The 14,237-nt window shown below is 35.7% G+C and overlaps 1 protein-coding gene across 2 annotated transcripts in view; it reads right to left on the bottom strand.

Moving 5' to 3' along the window:
* Positions 1-12,671, bottom strand: part of LOC149939179 (ATP-binding cassette sub-family C member 1-like) — a 93,039-nt gene extending 80,368 nt beyond the window's left edge. For both annotated transcript variants that reach the window (XM_090179776.1, XM_090179777.1), the window contains exons 1-4: positions 12,571-12,671; positions 7,484-7,660; positions 5,369-5,485; positions 1,820-1,957 (exon numbers count right to left, since the gene is read on the bottom strand). In XM_090179776.1, coding sequence (XP_090035902.1) covers positions 1,820-1,957; positions 5,369-5,485; positions 7,484-7,660; positions 12,571-12,600 — 462 coding nt within the window. In that variant the 5' untranslated portion in view covers positions 12,601-12,671. The remainder of the gene's footprint in view (positions 1-1,819; positions 1,958-5,368; positions 5,486-7,483; positions 7,661-12,570) is intronic.
* Positions 12,672-14,237: the final 1,566 nt, after the last annotated feature.

The raw sequence follows: 14,237 nt of genomic DNA, 5'->3' as shown, positions 1-14,237 counted from the left end.
GTGTCTTTAAAACCCATTTCGAGTGGCAAATACCCTTAATTCACGAAAGAGTGGTCTTTTTTCTAAAGCATGAAGCGACATCCAATTTCGGACGTTCTAATTTTGAACTCAATGGATTCAGCTTCATTCACTTCTATTTGTCAAACCCCGGCTTCTAACAAACAGCATAAATCCCATTATTTCTAAAAAATAAATCAGCCTAATATAGCCGGTTGAAATATATTTGCCTAGGCCTTTTGCAATAGCCTGAAAGTAAGAAACGCAAACTGAGCGTCAGCTTTTCAAACTTTTCTCTCTTGTCTGAGGAATCGTTTTGGGTTAAGTAATATATTTAACCCCTTGATTTCTATCACTCAAATTAATTTTCTCGGCAATAAATGACGGATGAACGATTTAAGTTTACAGCCTTTCAGACTTGGCGTTTTTAGAAATGTTTTTATAAATTCTGGAAATTATTGAAATTCTCGGAAAAACGATCCTGCAGATGTTTGTTTTGTAGGAAACAATTTACATTTTTAACTGAAAAAAATATTTTGCTTCCACTTTCTCTGAAGGAAATGATAGCTTTTATCGCGAGGCGTGCTTAGCAGCATTTCCTCAAATTGTCATTAACTTAATGATGATTTTTAAGAGTGCCTATTAATTAATGTTATATCATCACATACTTTTTCATACGAATTTAAAAATATGCTTTTTTTTTCGCCCATTAAATGAGGCATAGAATAAATCTTTATGAGGCCTACAGTAATTAGACTAAAATCTAAAACAATATATATAAACCTGTCCAAAATCTCATTCCACCCCCCTTTTATATATTTGAAAGGTTTGCCAATATCATTGTATAAAGAATCCTTAATTTGGAAATGTAGTAGTAGAACAACCAAAAAAGCAATTATATAATTTAAATTATCACTTTTGTGTCTCCTTTTTTAACAAAAATAAAAAATTCAAAGAAATATAAATTTTTAGGGGGCTGTTCGCCAATCATAAATTTTACGTTTTTGAAACCCCTCGGAAGAAGGATTAACCGTTGCTAGAACCCCCACCACCTTGATTATGCAGGGCCGTGTGAGCAAATTTCCGGGCCCTAGCTATGGTTGTTGAACCGGTCCCTCATACTTCTTTTTGTTTCATTTCTGAGTATAGGTTTGAATTATGGTAGTAATACTTTAATAGAATTATGGTTAAAATACTAAAAAGAATTTTACTCTGTTACTCTTTGATATTTAAAAATTATTTAATTATTTTACCGTTTTAAACAATAAAATAAATTTCTTTTCATTCTAAATTTTGTTTCAACAAAATGGTCAATTATACGGTCATTATATATGACGTTGTTGAACAATTCATTTTCTTATTTATGTGTGTCGGACGGACAATATCTGTAATTGGGAAATTATATTTATTTGCATCTCTTTGGTATCGATTCTATCGAGCTCGTTAACCAAATACCTGCGCACGTAATGAATTTTAAGATAACACAGGACCCATGAGTAGATAAGTGTAAAAAATGTTTGTTCTTGGTCATTTGTTTAGATTAATGCATTATATGTACTATGTTTAAATATACTCTGCATATTGAGCCATAGCTCTTATCGATATGCAGAACTGAAAATACACTTAAAATTCGAAACCTGTCCGTTCGTACAATATGAGTGGCATCCCCTCCCCCTGTAACATTGAGTTACTTTTGTACAAACGCACACCCTTTTAAAATTCAGAGTAACTTTCACTTGTTCGGCCAATTTAACATTAAAGGAGGAATTTTGTTTGTCAACAAAAGTAGCCATCAAAGTCGTTTTAATATTAACATATTTACCTTTTGATGAAAGGACATGATATACGATCTTAAAGTGACAACGCCTGTAATAGCCAAAAGACACCAAAACACGAACTGAACTCCAGAACGTCGAGTACCATAACTTTTTCCCATGACAAACAAGGTGAGATTTAAAACCTTTAAATAATTTAAAATATTTGTCAATAGCAGAAGCAGACCATTGTCTTCCTTCAAACACGATTACACACTGTAGTTACGTAACAAAATCGGAATCAAAATCAGCATGTTAATTTTTAACAGATACATCTATAGTTTGCAGTCTAATTTTTGAATTAGTATTGCACATTACTACAGTGACTCAAATATTAAGACGAAATCGCAGAATTTGTAAATTAACATGTTAACTGTGGGCGGTAAGAATTTTGCAAGGCATTTTTTTTTTTAGAAAAGAGAAACGCTTCGCATGTTTTTTCCTTTCATTCGTTTCGACAAAACGTAAATTAGTATGTTATATAGATGGCGCCACAATGAATTGTGAAGCAAAGTTCCGTTCGTTCCTAGCCAGGAGTTGATGTTAACAATAGGTTCTTGCAATATTTCCATCCACTACCGTTCGAGTGAAAAATAAATTTCAGCCTTTGCATTGGCTACAGAGTTTATGAGGACTAGATGTGGGTAATGGGAGGAAGTATCAAAAAAGTGAGAAATCGCGTGCTATCAGAGTTTCGCCCTATTTCACTTGTTGAGCCCGCGTACGGTTACAGTGATTTAAGGTCCTTGTGTTCATGCGTGATAAGGCGGTTTGCGTCGTCTGCTGTAATATATGAACTAAGGGTCCTAGGTTGGGTTTTAGTTCATGAAGTCGCTAAAAAGGAATTATTTTAATGGTTAGTTAATTATTCTGGTGTGGATTTAGGTAAGGTGATAGAATTGATAGAAGAGAGTATTAAAAATTATCAGTTTAAAGAAAATTTATGCACTAAAATTAAAATTGCATAATGAATTTTTGGATAATTCTTCCACTAAACAAAGGGAATACCTTGGCATTCAGGCATTATTAGAAGGCCGAGAAGTATTTTTTTAATATTTTTGATAAAATATCTCATAACCAGTGAAATACATATTTTGGGAGTAATAACTTAAGACAACGCCGAAAGTTTAAGATATCAAATGTTGAAAAAAAAACCCTTAATTGACTGGTACAACAGCATTGGTGGTGATTTCCCATGTTTCACCGTTTGTAAAATTTTTGACAATGTGACTGACCCAATCGAATGCCTTCCAGTTATTCATACTAACGGGAAAATTACTGATAGTCTAATCAAGGACTATCGCCCTCATTGTTAAACTGTGGTTGTTAAGCAAGAAGAGATACTTCCTAGGTAGACAAATTTGAACGGCATGATTGGAGGAGGATGTCTAGGAGAAACCTGGAAGGTCTCCCAAAAACGGATCATTTTCAAAACATATGAGATGAAGAAACAGCTTACACCAAACGAACTGCGCAAATCCAAAATTTTGTTTTGGTATACGATGAATTATCGCATGAGCCGATTAAAAAAAATCCGTATGAGAGACCAGAGAGGACTGTTTTTACCAAAACCAGAATTCCAATCCTGTTTATAGGCCCTAAATTTTCGAATGAGGAAGGTGTTAACGCTTAATGGGATTAAAGTCTACGGCAGAAACCTGGCAAAAGTAAGTTCATTTAATAATTGTAAATAAAAATGTACACGTGGCTAAGGGTGATCCGCTTTTGAAATATCCTATTTTATACCCTCCAAACTTTTCAATACTTATTATGAGGCTAAAAAGAAGGTTGATGGAGATCCAACCGTTGAAGAAGGTTCTTGAAAGCGTGTGCTATAATGCATACCAAACCACTTAGAAATGTTTTACCGTGAATGACAAAGAAAAATGGTGCATGCTACAACAAACGAAACCATTACAGCCTGGGACGCGGAAACATCAGAGAAGGGAAATAAAACACTGAAAAGTTGCGCCAGCCTACGTGACAAGTTGTTTGCCGTCTCAAATATAAAAAGTGGTAAAGGGGGAGAAAAAGTCACGACACCCAAAATCAGCCATAAAAACAATGGCCAAAGAAATATGTCTGGCCCCAAGAAAAGTCAAGATCTGATAAGGCACCCAGATGGACCCGTGAGCGGGGTAACAAGATTTCAGCATAAGCTAAAGCCACCCAGATGGACCAGCGAGCATAAGCTATATAATTTACTTTGGATTATATGTAAAATGTTTTCATAGTAATCCATGAAATAAGATGCTTAAATTCGTTCACAGCGAAAAAAAAACTAAGACACAAGCCCAATTGGTAGGGTAATTTTACATTTGATTTTCGCTTAAAGTGTTGGTTGCACGAAATTTTAGCTATGGCTAATTAATGGTTATTAGAAAGAGAAAACTTTTTATAGCAAGTACAGAAAATTTCATCAAAATCGGTTAAGTGGTCTTTGAATTATTATAAAAAGAAGTCGAAATGGTGGAAATCGAGTTTTTCGGCGAATTTCCAGACTTCTCGGCACCCATGACGTCAGAAAATGCGAAGCGTATAATTGGCTAATTGTCTGTAATACATTTCTTTACATCTGGGATTAAAAGCAGGATGATTTAACACCCAGGAAAAGGTCCTACGCAGTAGTAATTGAAATAGGCATACACAACCCTACGTAGTAGAAAAACGATATGAAACCGAAGGCTCCTTGTAAATTCTTATTAAAACGTCGGGTGGCGCGCGCAGCGTAGCGCGCACGTAAAAAAATATTTTTTATTTCGATAATAAGCCTAATATTATGATTAAAAACCTCTGGTTGGAAAACTTCTACAAGTAAACAGAATCCCTCCACTTCAGTTCCTTCTATTTTAGGAATAAAACTACAGCTTTGATTTGCCCCAAATTGCTCGTGCTACGGAGGAGAAAATTCGCCGAAAATATCAGGATTTTGGGGAGCGAAAAAGGTCAGTTTCGGACTCAAAGTTAATACACTTAGGCTTGGAAATTTGTTTCGACAATGACATTTTTGGAAAGAGAACGTCCTGGGCTTCAAAACAAGCCCGCATTCATTCGTTTTTATAACTATCGATTTTTCGTGCAACCAACACTTTAAGCTTCTGAAATTCTGATCCCGGGCTTAAAAAGTGAATATTGTTAAATTTTTTTGATGGATCAATAATTTCAACATTTCTGTCCCCTGATTTAACAAAAAAGATAGGTAATTGCAGCTAGATATCTAAAAAAAGTCAAAAAAATTATTTGTAAGATGAAATTCATACTATAAACATGATGTCCTTAGCCTCCGCTACGACCCTCATATACGGAACTATATTATTATGAGAAAACGTAGCGCTTTTACCCAAAGATGGCGTCATTTCGAAGAAAAGGGGAATCTTTACAAAATTAAGCTAAAATAAATTTAAAATCGCTTCTAAAATTAAAATAATTCTATCAATTTTGATTTCGGAAACCTCCCAAAGAAACCGAAAACAGAGTTCCTGCCTTAAATAACATTGTCTCGTCCTAAAACCCGACAAAGAAGAAGGATTATAAAATTATTTAAATTGTAAACTCACAAAGGTGACGAATTTCACTAGTGCTGCCAGAAATTCATCGGATAAGAACACTTGTCCGCTGTTCAGATTTTGAATTATGTTTAATAATGATATTAAAACGAGCCCCGTTGTTAATACCTAGAAATGTTAGCAAATTTTTAATGACATCCAAAACGTAAACATAACTTAATTATATTAAATAGAATAACTTAAACAGTACAACTACAAATAATGTTTTAAAGTTTTATCCGCTACGCCAGGCAATAATGTGTTGAAATGGTGGTTACCCAGCGTTTCTCTAGCTGTTAGTACAAAGATAACAAGTTCGCCAAGAAGGCGATCATATTATTTCGTGCCCGTATTCCATTTAAGCAGGTAGCAGAAAATCATGAATTGGTAATAAACCTTAAATTTGAGTGAAATATTACTTCTGGCCATATACGACGTGCCACACTTATTTATTACTTCTGACCATACACGTTTTCGATAAAAAAGTGCCACACTTATTTATTACTTCTGACCATACACTGCTTCGATAAGAAAGTGCCACTTTTATTTATTAATTCTGACCATACACGGCTTCGATAAGAAAGTGCCACACTTATTTATTACTTCTGACCATACACGGCTTCGATAAGAAAGTGCCACTTTTATTTATTAATTCTGACCATACACGGCTTCGATAAGAAAGTGCCACACTTATTTATTACTTCTGACCATACACGGCTTCGATAAGAAAGTGCCACTTTTATTTATTAATTCTGACCATACACGGCTTCGATAAGAAAGTGCCATACTTATTTAGTACTTCTGACCATACACGGCTTCGATAAGAAAGTGCCACTTTTATTAATTAATTCTGACCATACACGGGTTCGATAAGAAAGTGCCACACTTATTTATTACTTCTGGGCATACACGGCTTCGATAAGAAAGTGCCACTTTTATTTATTAATTCTGACCATACACGGCTTCGATAAGAAAGTGCCACACTTATTTAGTACTTCTGACAATACACGGCTTCGATTAGAAAGTGCCACTTTTATTTATTAATTCTGACCATACACGGTTTCGATAAGAAAGTGCCACACTTATTTATTACTTCTGACCATACACGGCTTCGATAAGAAAGTGCCACACTTATTTATTACTTCTGACCATACAGGGCTTCGATAAGAAAGTGCCACACTTATTTATTACTTCTGACCATACACGGCTTCGATAAGAAAGTGCCACACTTATTTATTACTTCTGGGCATACACGGCTTCGATAAGAAAGTGCCACTTTTATTTATTAATTCTGACCATACACGGCTTCGATAAGAAAGTGCCACACTTATTTATTACTTCTGACCATACACGGCTTCGATAAGAAAGTGCCACACTTATTTATTATTTTTGGGCAAACACGGCTTCGATAAGTAAGTGCCCCACTTATTTATTACTTCTGGGCATACACGGCTTCGATAAGAAAGTGTCACCCTTTATATTACTTCTGACCATACACGACTTGGATAAGAAAGTGCCACACTTATTTATTACTTCTGACCATACACGACTTGGATAAGAAAGTGCCACACTTATTTATTACTTCTGACCATACATGGTTTCGATAAGAAAGTGCCACTTTACAAGATGAAGATTTATTTCAATACGTAATTTTCTAACAGCATCTGCATAAGTTATCATGACAATTGATCTTTAAGGTGCTTATGTTCTAATCCTATCTCATTTTTGTTTTATTTTATTAAATTAGTTTTTGAAATAATAACGAGCTGTTGAGCTCAAATAACTTATTTTTAACAAATAGTTTTAAACACTTAGCTTTACCCAATATATACATACTAATACAAACCCACACACACTAAAAAGGGCCCATAATATTCTTTATCGGCTCTAATAACGTTATTAAATAATAAAGTGGCAAAGCAAAGTCTCGCAGATCCTATTGATATGAGGAAATGGAAAACAGAGAGGTTTATATTTTCAATCAGCAGATGTGTGAGTGCACTAGGATTTAAATCAAAAGATGAATTTAAGTGGCATTTCACATTTCAATGAACCCCAAAAGAAATATAACTGTTACTGTTTAGTGTACTGGCCTAATGTGTAATAAAATAATGTTTGAGATCTCACGGCTTTGGCGATGGTGAGTTTGGACCATGGAATGTGACATTTATTGGATTTCTTGAACGAGTGAATCTCCGAGAAGAAAAACAACCAGAGGAATCCACATGGAATCCACACGAGCACCGTATTCTGAAAACACGGAGTGAAATCCGGGTTGGATGTGTACCAAGTTAGGTTGGAGTCCTATATCAGAACGAAAGAAACCATTCATCAAATTAAAATGTGTATCATTTAAAAATGTTATGCCACAGACACTTATTGAAAAGATTTTTATAAGATGTGAATATGTTTTAATTTAACAATCTAAAGAACGGGGCCAAAAATCCAGACAAATTCGGGTATCCTTCTTGTCTCTACACCAGTGGCATTGGGTTTCCATTTTACTGTCGGCTAGCAGTCGACTCAGTCACGTAGGAGTCAAAGTTGGCAATGAGTCGGCGAAAGTCTGTAGAAAGTCAAGCAAGCGAAATTCAACCCTAAAATAACTACTCAGATAGTTGTCGACTGAGATACGGTTCGACGCTTTACCGACTTCGAGCCGACTCATAAAATACTACTCATTCTGTAAATGGCTGAGAAACGGTTTAAGAGCTCTGTTGACTACCAACCGACTGAAACTATCTATGAAAATTGCTATCATTACGGAGTACGGACTACCACTATGGTGACTACTATGACTACTACTATTACTTCTAAATACGACTTAATTCTACTGTAAATCAGGTGGAGTGAATAAAATCTAGGTTTCAATGCTTGAGTTCTACGTTTATTTAAAAATCAGGACCCCCTAATAACCCCGACACTATACACGCGCTACTATAACAGAATGAATATACTACGACTAAATTTCATAATTAAATGAGATAAAGCCAGATTGGATGCCAGATCAGATTACTACTAAGATTCAATTACATTACAATTAAATTACTATTGTACTATTTTAAAATACGATGCCATTTGCCACCCTTATACTTTAGGTACTTATCGTTTATTCCGCACATGACTCACGACACACGCCTCGGGGAAGAGGGAAGAACGTAGGGTTGATGAATAGTTGGCTGGCGCCAAAAGGAAGAATTAGAATGAGATAAGTGGTTCCGTGTTGGCATGGTGACGATTTCGATGAGGTACCGGTTTTTTTTATTTCAACTTTTAAGTTATTTTTATGGAGCATTGGAATCAACTACTGAGCCGGTCATCGGCTAAGTCCTTCTTCCTTATTTTCTCGAAAAGTTCCTGGTTTTACCCAAGAGTTCAATCCGGTTACTTTCCGTCGCCCCAATGAGTGACCAGGGGTGGGGTTAATCCGCAATTATATAAATAAATTGTTAATTAATAATTGTTAAATATATAAAGAGACTACGGTAACAAAAAATTAACACATAAAGCAGCGTTCAGACTATGTGAAAATGTTACGTTAGCGTCGGTCGTGTCGTTTCGGTTATGGTGGTCGCGTCGGTTCGTTCATTTCACAGTTCAGAAAGGAACCAACCTTGCACGGAGATTAACATAAAAGGTGATTGTTCATTCAATCAGAGCTTAGTAATAACGGCGGAAAAATTGAAAAAAAATTTATCCACCTCTGATTGGTTATAGTATTTCGATGGTTCTAAAGGTCGCCACTACCTAGAGTCAGCGCTGATGAGGCATAAGGCTAATTGTCTGCTATGAACCTTTTGAGCTTTAAACCGAGACGCCATCTAGGCAGTCCGCAACGAAATGAAAAAATGTAAACGACACGCGCGAAAATTTAAAGTCTCGGTTGAGAAGTCTGAACGGTGCGGTGTAAGAAATCGTATGAACCGACACGATCGACGCAAACGTAATATTTTCACATAGTCTGAACGCTGATTTTCACATAGTAATTACGTCACGCTTGAAACCTATCGGAAGCATTATTTAAAATGGCATGTTTAAATCATCGGAAAAATATAACGGGTGACGTTAGCGAGATGCATGCCACCGAGTGAATATATCAACACTTCAACTAGTAGATTTTAATTGCTTTCTGTTAAACAGAGTGAGATAAAATAAGAGGTGCCATATTTTTGGAGGCGGGATGCTAAATAAAGGGGGCACAGTTCAGTTTCCTCTTTTTAAAATACGTCTTTACAGGTAGTATTTTTTGAGACGGCTCAGAGTCGAAAAGGTCTTATTACAGTACATCAGCCGACCACGAAGTGGGTAATCGTTTTCGAGTCAATTCGGAGTCGTGGAGGCCTCTTAACTGACTCACGTCTGACCACTAAATGGACGGTCATTTTTCAATTGGCTAACAGTCGGTCCGTATGCTTTGCGATTATCCAATGGACAGTCAGTGGCTTGGACATCGAATCCAATGGCCCGACTTATGAGAATCGCACGCCAGCCGACTGTGTTTTGTTACTGGGGTAGTCACTACCCTGTCTTTCAAAGCTAATCGCACAACCTTATAGTTTTGGTTTCAAGAACATACCAATGGTTGAAATAATTTCCCTAGTGTTTTTAAAAGTGCAACTAAATCTGCACTAATAAGAATAATTTACGATTAACAAGTGACACGAGCATAAAGCGTTTCAGTAAAGGCTATTGACTTCTAGCTCATAACTATAGTTTTCTCCTTGTACGATAGGTGTAAGGTCTCACGATCTTGGGGACCAGAGAAAGTGACCTTCCTTTTTATTAATATGGAACCCGTCGAATCAGTCTGTTTCGATGGTTTTTAACCTTGAATCGAAAAGCAATCGAATCAAGTAAAATAATAAAATTTCCATCGCTATTGTAATCAAGAGTTTATAGAAAAATATGGGCCACCAAAGCCAAAATGTAGCGGACATCAAAGGCTTTTGTCGACTTGCAGAGAGGGCACCGCACACCATGTTATTTACGATATCTACCGAATCTATAAAAATAGGTCCAATTTAATAAATAATATAATAAAAGTTCATAACGCGTTGACCTAAAAGGAAAAAGTCTGTCTGGCATACAAAGATAAACTGGAATTTCTCACATCTAAGGAAATTTTGATCCTTAAAAACGGTAAAAAAGGAAAAGGAAAATCCAAACAAAATTAAGCTAAATCTAGGGAAACTCGAGGAGAAATATTATTTTAATCGAAGCTAATATAAAAATGGCAAACCTTCATTAAATTGACTTTTTATGAATAGTCAATTAATCCAATAATAATATTTTGTCGGATTCGCTTTAGCTGGCACCTATGCAATTTTTTATGGAAATTTGGAAAGTCGTCTGCTAAATAACTGGCCCCCAGGAACTAGTTCGAACGACTTTTCCCCGCTCCATCCCTAGTACAAACTGAGTTTTGTACTGTTAAATTGTTCCTAGTTTTTATTCATTGCGAGATGAAAATAAAAGTATTATTTTCCAGGACATTTTTTATTTTCGTTTCAGAACGTACCAAGTAATTGTTTTACGCAAATGTCATCAAAACTAGGGAAAAGTATATAATACTTGTGCACCTAACGGTACATTTGAGGTTATCCTTTCCGCATTTGCCGGTGGTGCAGTTAAATGTTTTGCAAATCATAACAAAGCGGGAAAAATATATCGATGTGGTTCCATATCAGGTTTTAAGTAGTACTATGACACGTATCACCAAAAAACAATTCATAACTTTACCACCTTTACCACCCGAGCTACACGCGATTTACCATTTTTTATTCGTAAAGTTGTGGAGATACGGTGCAACGTAGACAATATGATTTTAAAAACACAAATAAACGAAGATGCGCGCGTCCTCGCAATAAGTGGGATTTGGCTTAAAAAAACTTTTTTCCCGTGACATTTTTTGAAAAAAAAAATAGGTAGTCGAGAGTATAGTTCAAGGAACGTTTATACTAATTGTCAGGGCTGTATTCCAGTTCCGAAAAAATCGGTTGTTTTTTGTAACCATGCGCTTTCATTATAGAGGGTTTTTCTTAAGTTCTTCGTTTTTTTCTTCCATAAAAATTGCTGAGGGGTGAATTAATAGTAAGTAATTCGCTCGGCATGAAGGTCACCATCCTCCTATGCAGTATAAATTGGCCACAGTTCTTTATTTCTTTAGTTATTTATTTGCTCAACAAAAGGTCAGAGACCCATCACGTCAAGACAATGAGAAATGAGATATGTACAGTCAATAAGCAAAAACAATATACATACAACGAAAAATGTAATAAAATTGTGAAATAAAATAGCTTGAGAGATTATGGACACTTAGTCATAGAGTTCGAGATAGTTCGCCAACTTCTTCCGGAATTGAGTTTGCACGGGAATGCCCTTAAGATGATCTGGTAAGGAATTCCAGTCCCGAATGGACGAGGGAAGGAATGAGTGCTTGCGGCACGCAATTCGGAGGCACCACAGACACCGTGCGGAGAGCGCGGGGCTTACGAAACCACTGAGAGGCCACCGCAAGGGCACCTCCGTAGCGGTGAACGACTGAGATTACCAGAACTAGGCGCCTAAAACGGCGGCGCGAAGCGAGCGAGTTCCATTTGAAATTAGTTAGAACTTTTGTCATAGAAGTGTCCCACGAAAAGCCTACGCTCGCCGTGAAACGAAGAGTACGACGCTGGATAGACTGAATAGAATGGATCCCGCTTGCCGAGTTTGGGGCCCAGACCGCCGAGCAGTACCCCAGGATAGGAAGGACATAAGTTTTTATACTCAGAGTCTTATTGGCAAAAGAGAAATGGGTCAGATGGCGCTTAACGAAGCCCAGCGCGCGAGCGGCTTGGGAGGTGACCCGTGCAACGTGGGTAGCCCACTCCAGGGTGTCGGTGATGGTGACATTAATTAATGGCATCAAAAGACGCTATATGACTGGCACCTAAGGTGTTGCCTTTGGTATTAGCCTAGCTTATTTGTTTTATATTTCAAATACAAAATTGATATATTTATTTCAATATTATATTTAATGTATATTATCTGAGCCACATGATATAATTCGATCTGCTGGTGGAGATTTGAAAATTACCAAATCCAGAATTATACCCGGTATATACTGAGCTAATCCCATTTCTGAACATTACATACGGATAACAATGAATAAGATAAATAAGCATTATATGGACTGATTTCCAAGGACAATAATTGGATAAAGACTAACTTACCCAAAATTTATTTCCACAAAATGTTTCCATAACTTTAATTTAAAATATTCTAGTTCAGCGCAAATATTTCCTAAGAAGTTGTTGAATCTAAACTATAGAAAAGCATTATTCCTAATATTATTGTATAAAATGTTTAACACTTCATCTCTCAACGGTAAATGTTTTCGCCGAGAAGTTAATTACAGATAAAATATATCTATACGAAGGAAAAAACTCCGTAGATGTATATTTACATCGGCAATATAGGTCTGATAAGCTCGCACAGTTTTCAACCGCAGTAGAGTTTGAAGCCGAAGAACATTTCAAGTACGATCATTTTCCGTCAGTCAAATGCCGATAACTAAATTTTAAACAAAGAAAAGATAGATATAAGGGCTATTAAAAAGGACCCCAAAAACACTCAATTTGTAATGTAAGATAATTAAATGGGGTAACCTTGATTTTTTCTATCAGAATATTGGGCTTAGTTTATAATGAAAGCCCTGGAGCGCAAATCGTGATTGCCAAGAAAATATTCAAACAAAAAAGTAACTAGACGAATAAAACATTGTTCTTTCACTGTGGTTGACACATTTCTAAATAAACTCAAAAAACTAATAGTGTTTCTGCAAACTATCTTCAATCTGTTTTTACACACTTAAAAAAATTGGTTAAAAAATTTTAGGTTGATTATGTTTTAATCCAAAAATTGTTAAAAGTGACTAATTTTGGGTTAGTGTTTTATTATATTTTGTTATCGGTCAAAATACTGGGTCAAAAGGTCTAACGCAAAATTGGGTCATGTTTTAAACCCATTCTGGGTTGTTATCAACCAATTTTAGCTTACATGTTCTTTCAACTTACAACTGGGTTACAAAATTCGCGCGAAAATTAATTATGACGTCACTTTCGTAATGAAGCTTCAGTATCTGTCAGTAAATTCAGTTGCAAGACGCCATATTTTATGGGCAAATGCGGTGGCGGTCCGAGTGAGTGATTTCGGATTTTATTCTTTATTATTTTTTCAATTATATGGTGAAGATAATTGTTTTAACAAGTATATTGTGCAGCATCTTCATAATACATATTGAGGGTAATAGTACAATCAGTAAAGTATGCACTATCCCAACTGGTAGGGATATTTCAGCCTTTGCTTGCATTTTTCGTTCTTGTTGGCGAAAAGAACCAGTTCAACCAAGGTTCTTTCCCCATTAAGCCTATACAAGCATGCTTCAAAGTGTATATGACAAAGTATTTTATTGGGTTTAGGCTAAGTCATGTTGATTAAGTTTTGAATAAAAAAAATGGTAATTATAAGTAGACCTATGCACAATTGCTCCAAATACGCCTAGTTCATGGAATTATATATATGGCATTGTTAATATTATCGAAAATGATTCTCCACAATAACCAAATTTACATAAAAATCATAGATGAAATATATTATACACCCATTGTGAAAAATGGCATTTTTGCAGTTGCTAATACTTATTTTTTTTAAGCTCGGTAGCGAATGGGGCAAACTATCTGATGGTTTTCAAGAAAAATAGAAGTATGGACACTATATCGAACAAAAAAACACATTTACTACTTGGTAGTAAGTAATTTCTACTACAAAAATATTTCATAGAATATTTATTTGTGTATGTCCTCTTTGAGATAAAGTGCCCAAGTATTGAAACCCAAAA

Source organism: Leiobunum rupestre, chromosome 6, assembly GCF_980474605.1.
Source record: "Leiobunum rupestre chromosome 6, qqLeiRupe1.1.hap1, whole genome shotgun sequence".
Lineage (NCBI taxonomy): Eukaryota > Metazoa > Arthropoda > Arachnida > Opiliones > Sclerosomatidae > Leiobunum > Leiobunum rupestre.
The sequence above is the reverse complement of the archived record's forward strand: the minus strand, read 5'-3'. Positions and strand labels throughout refer to the sequence as shown.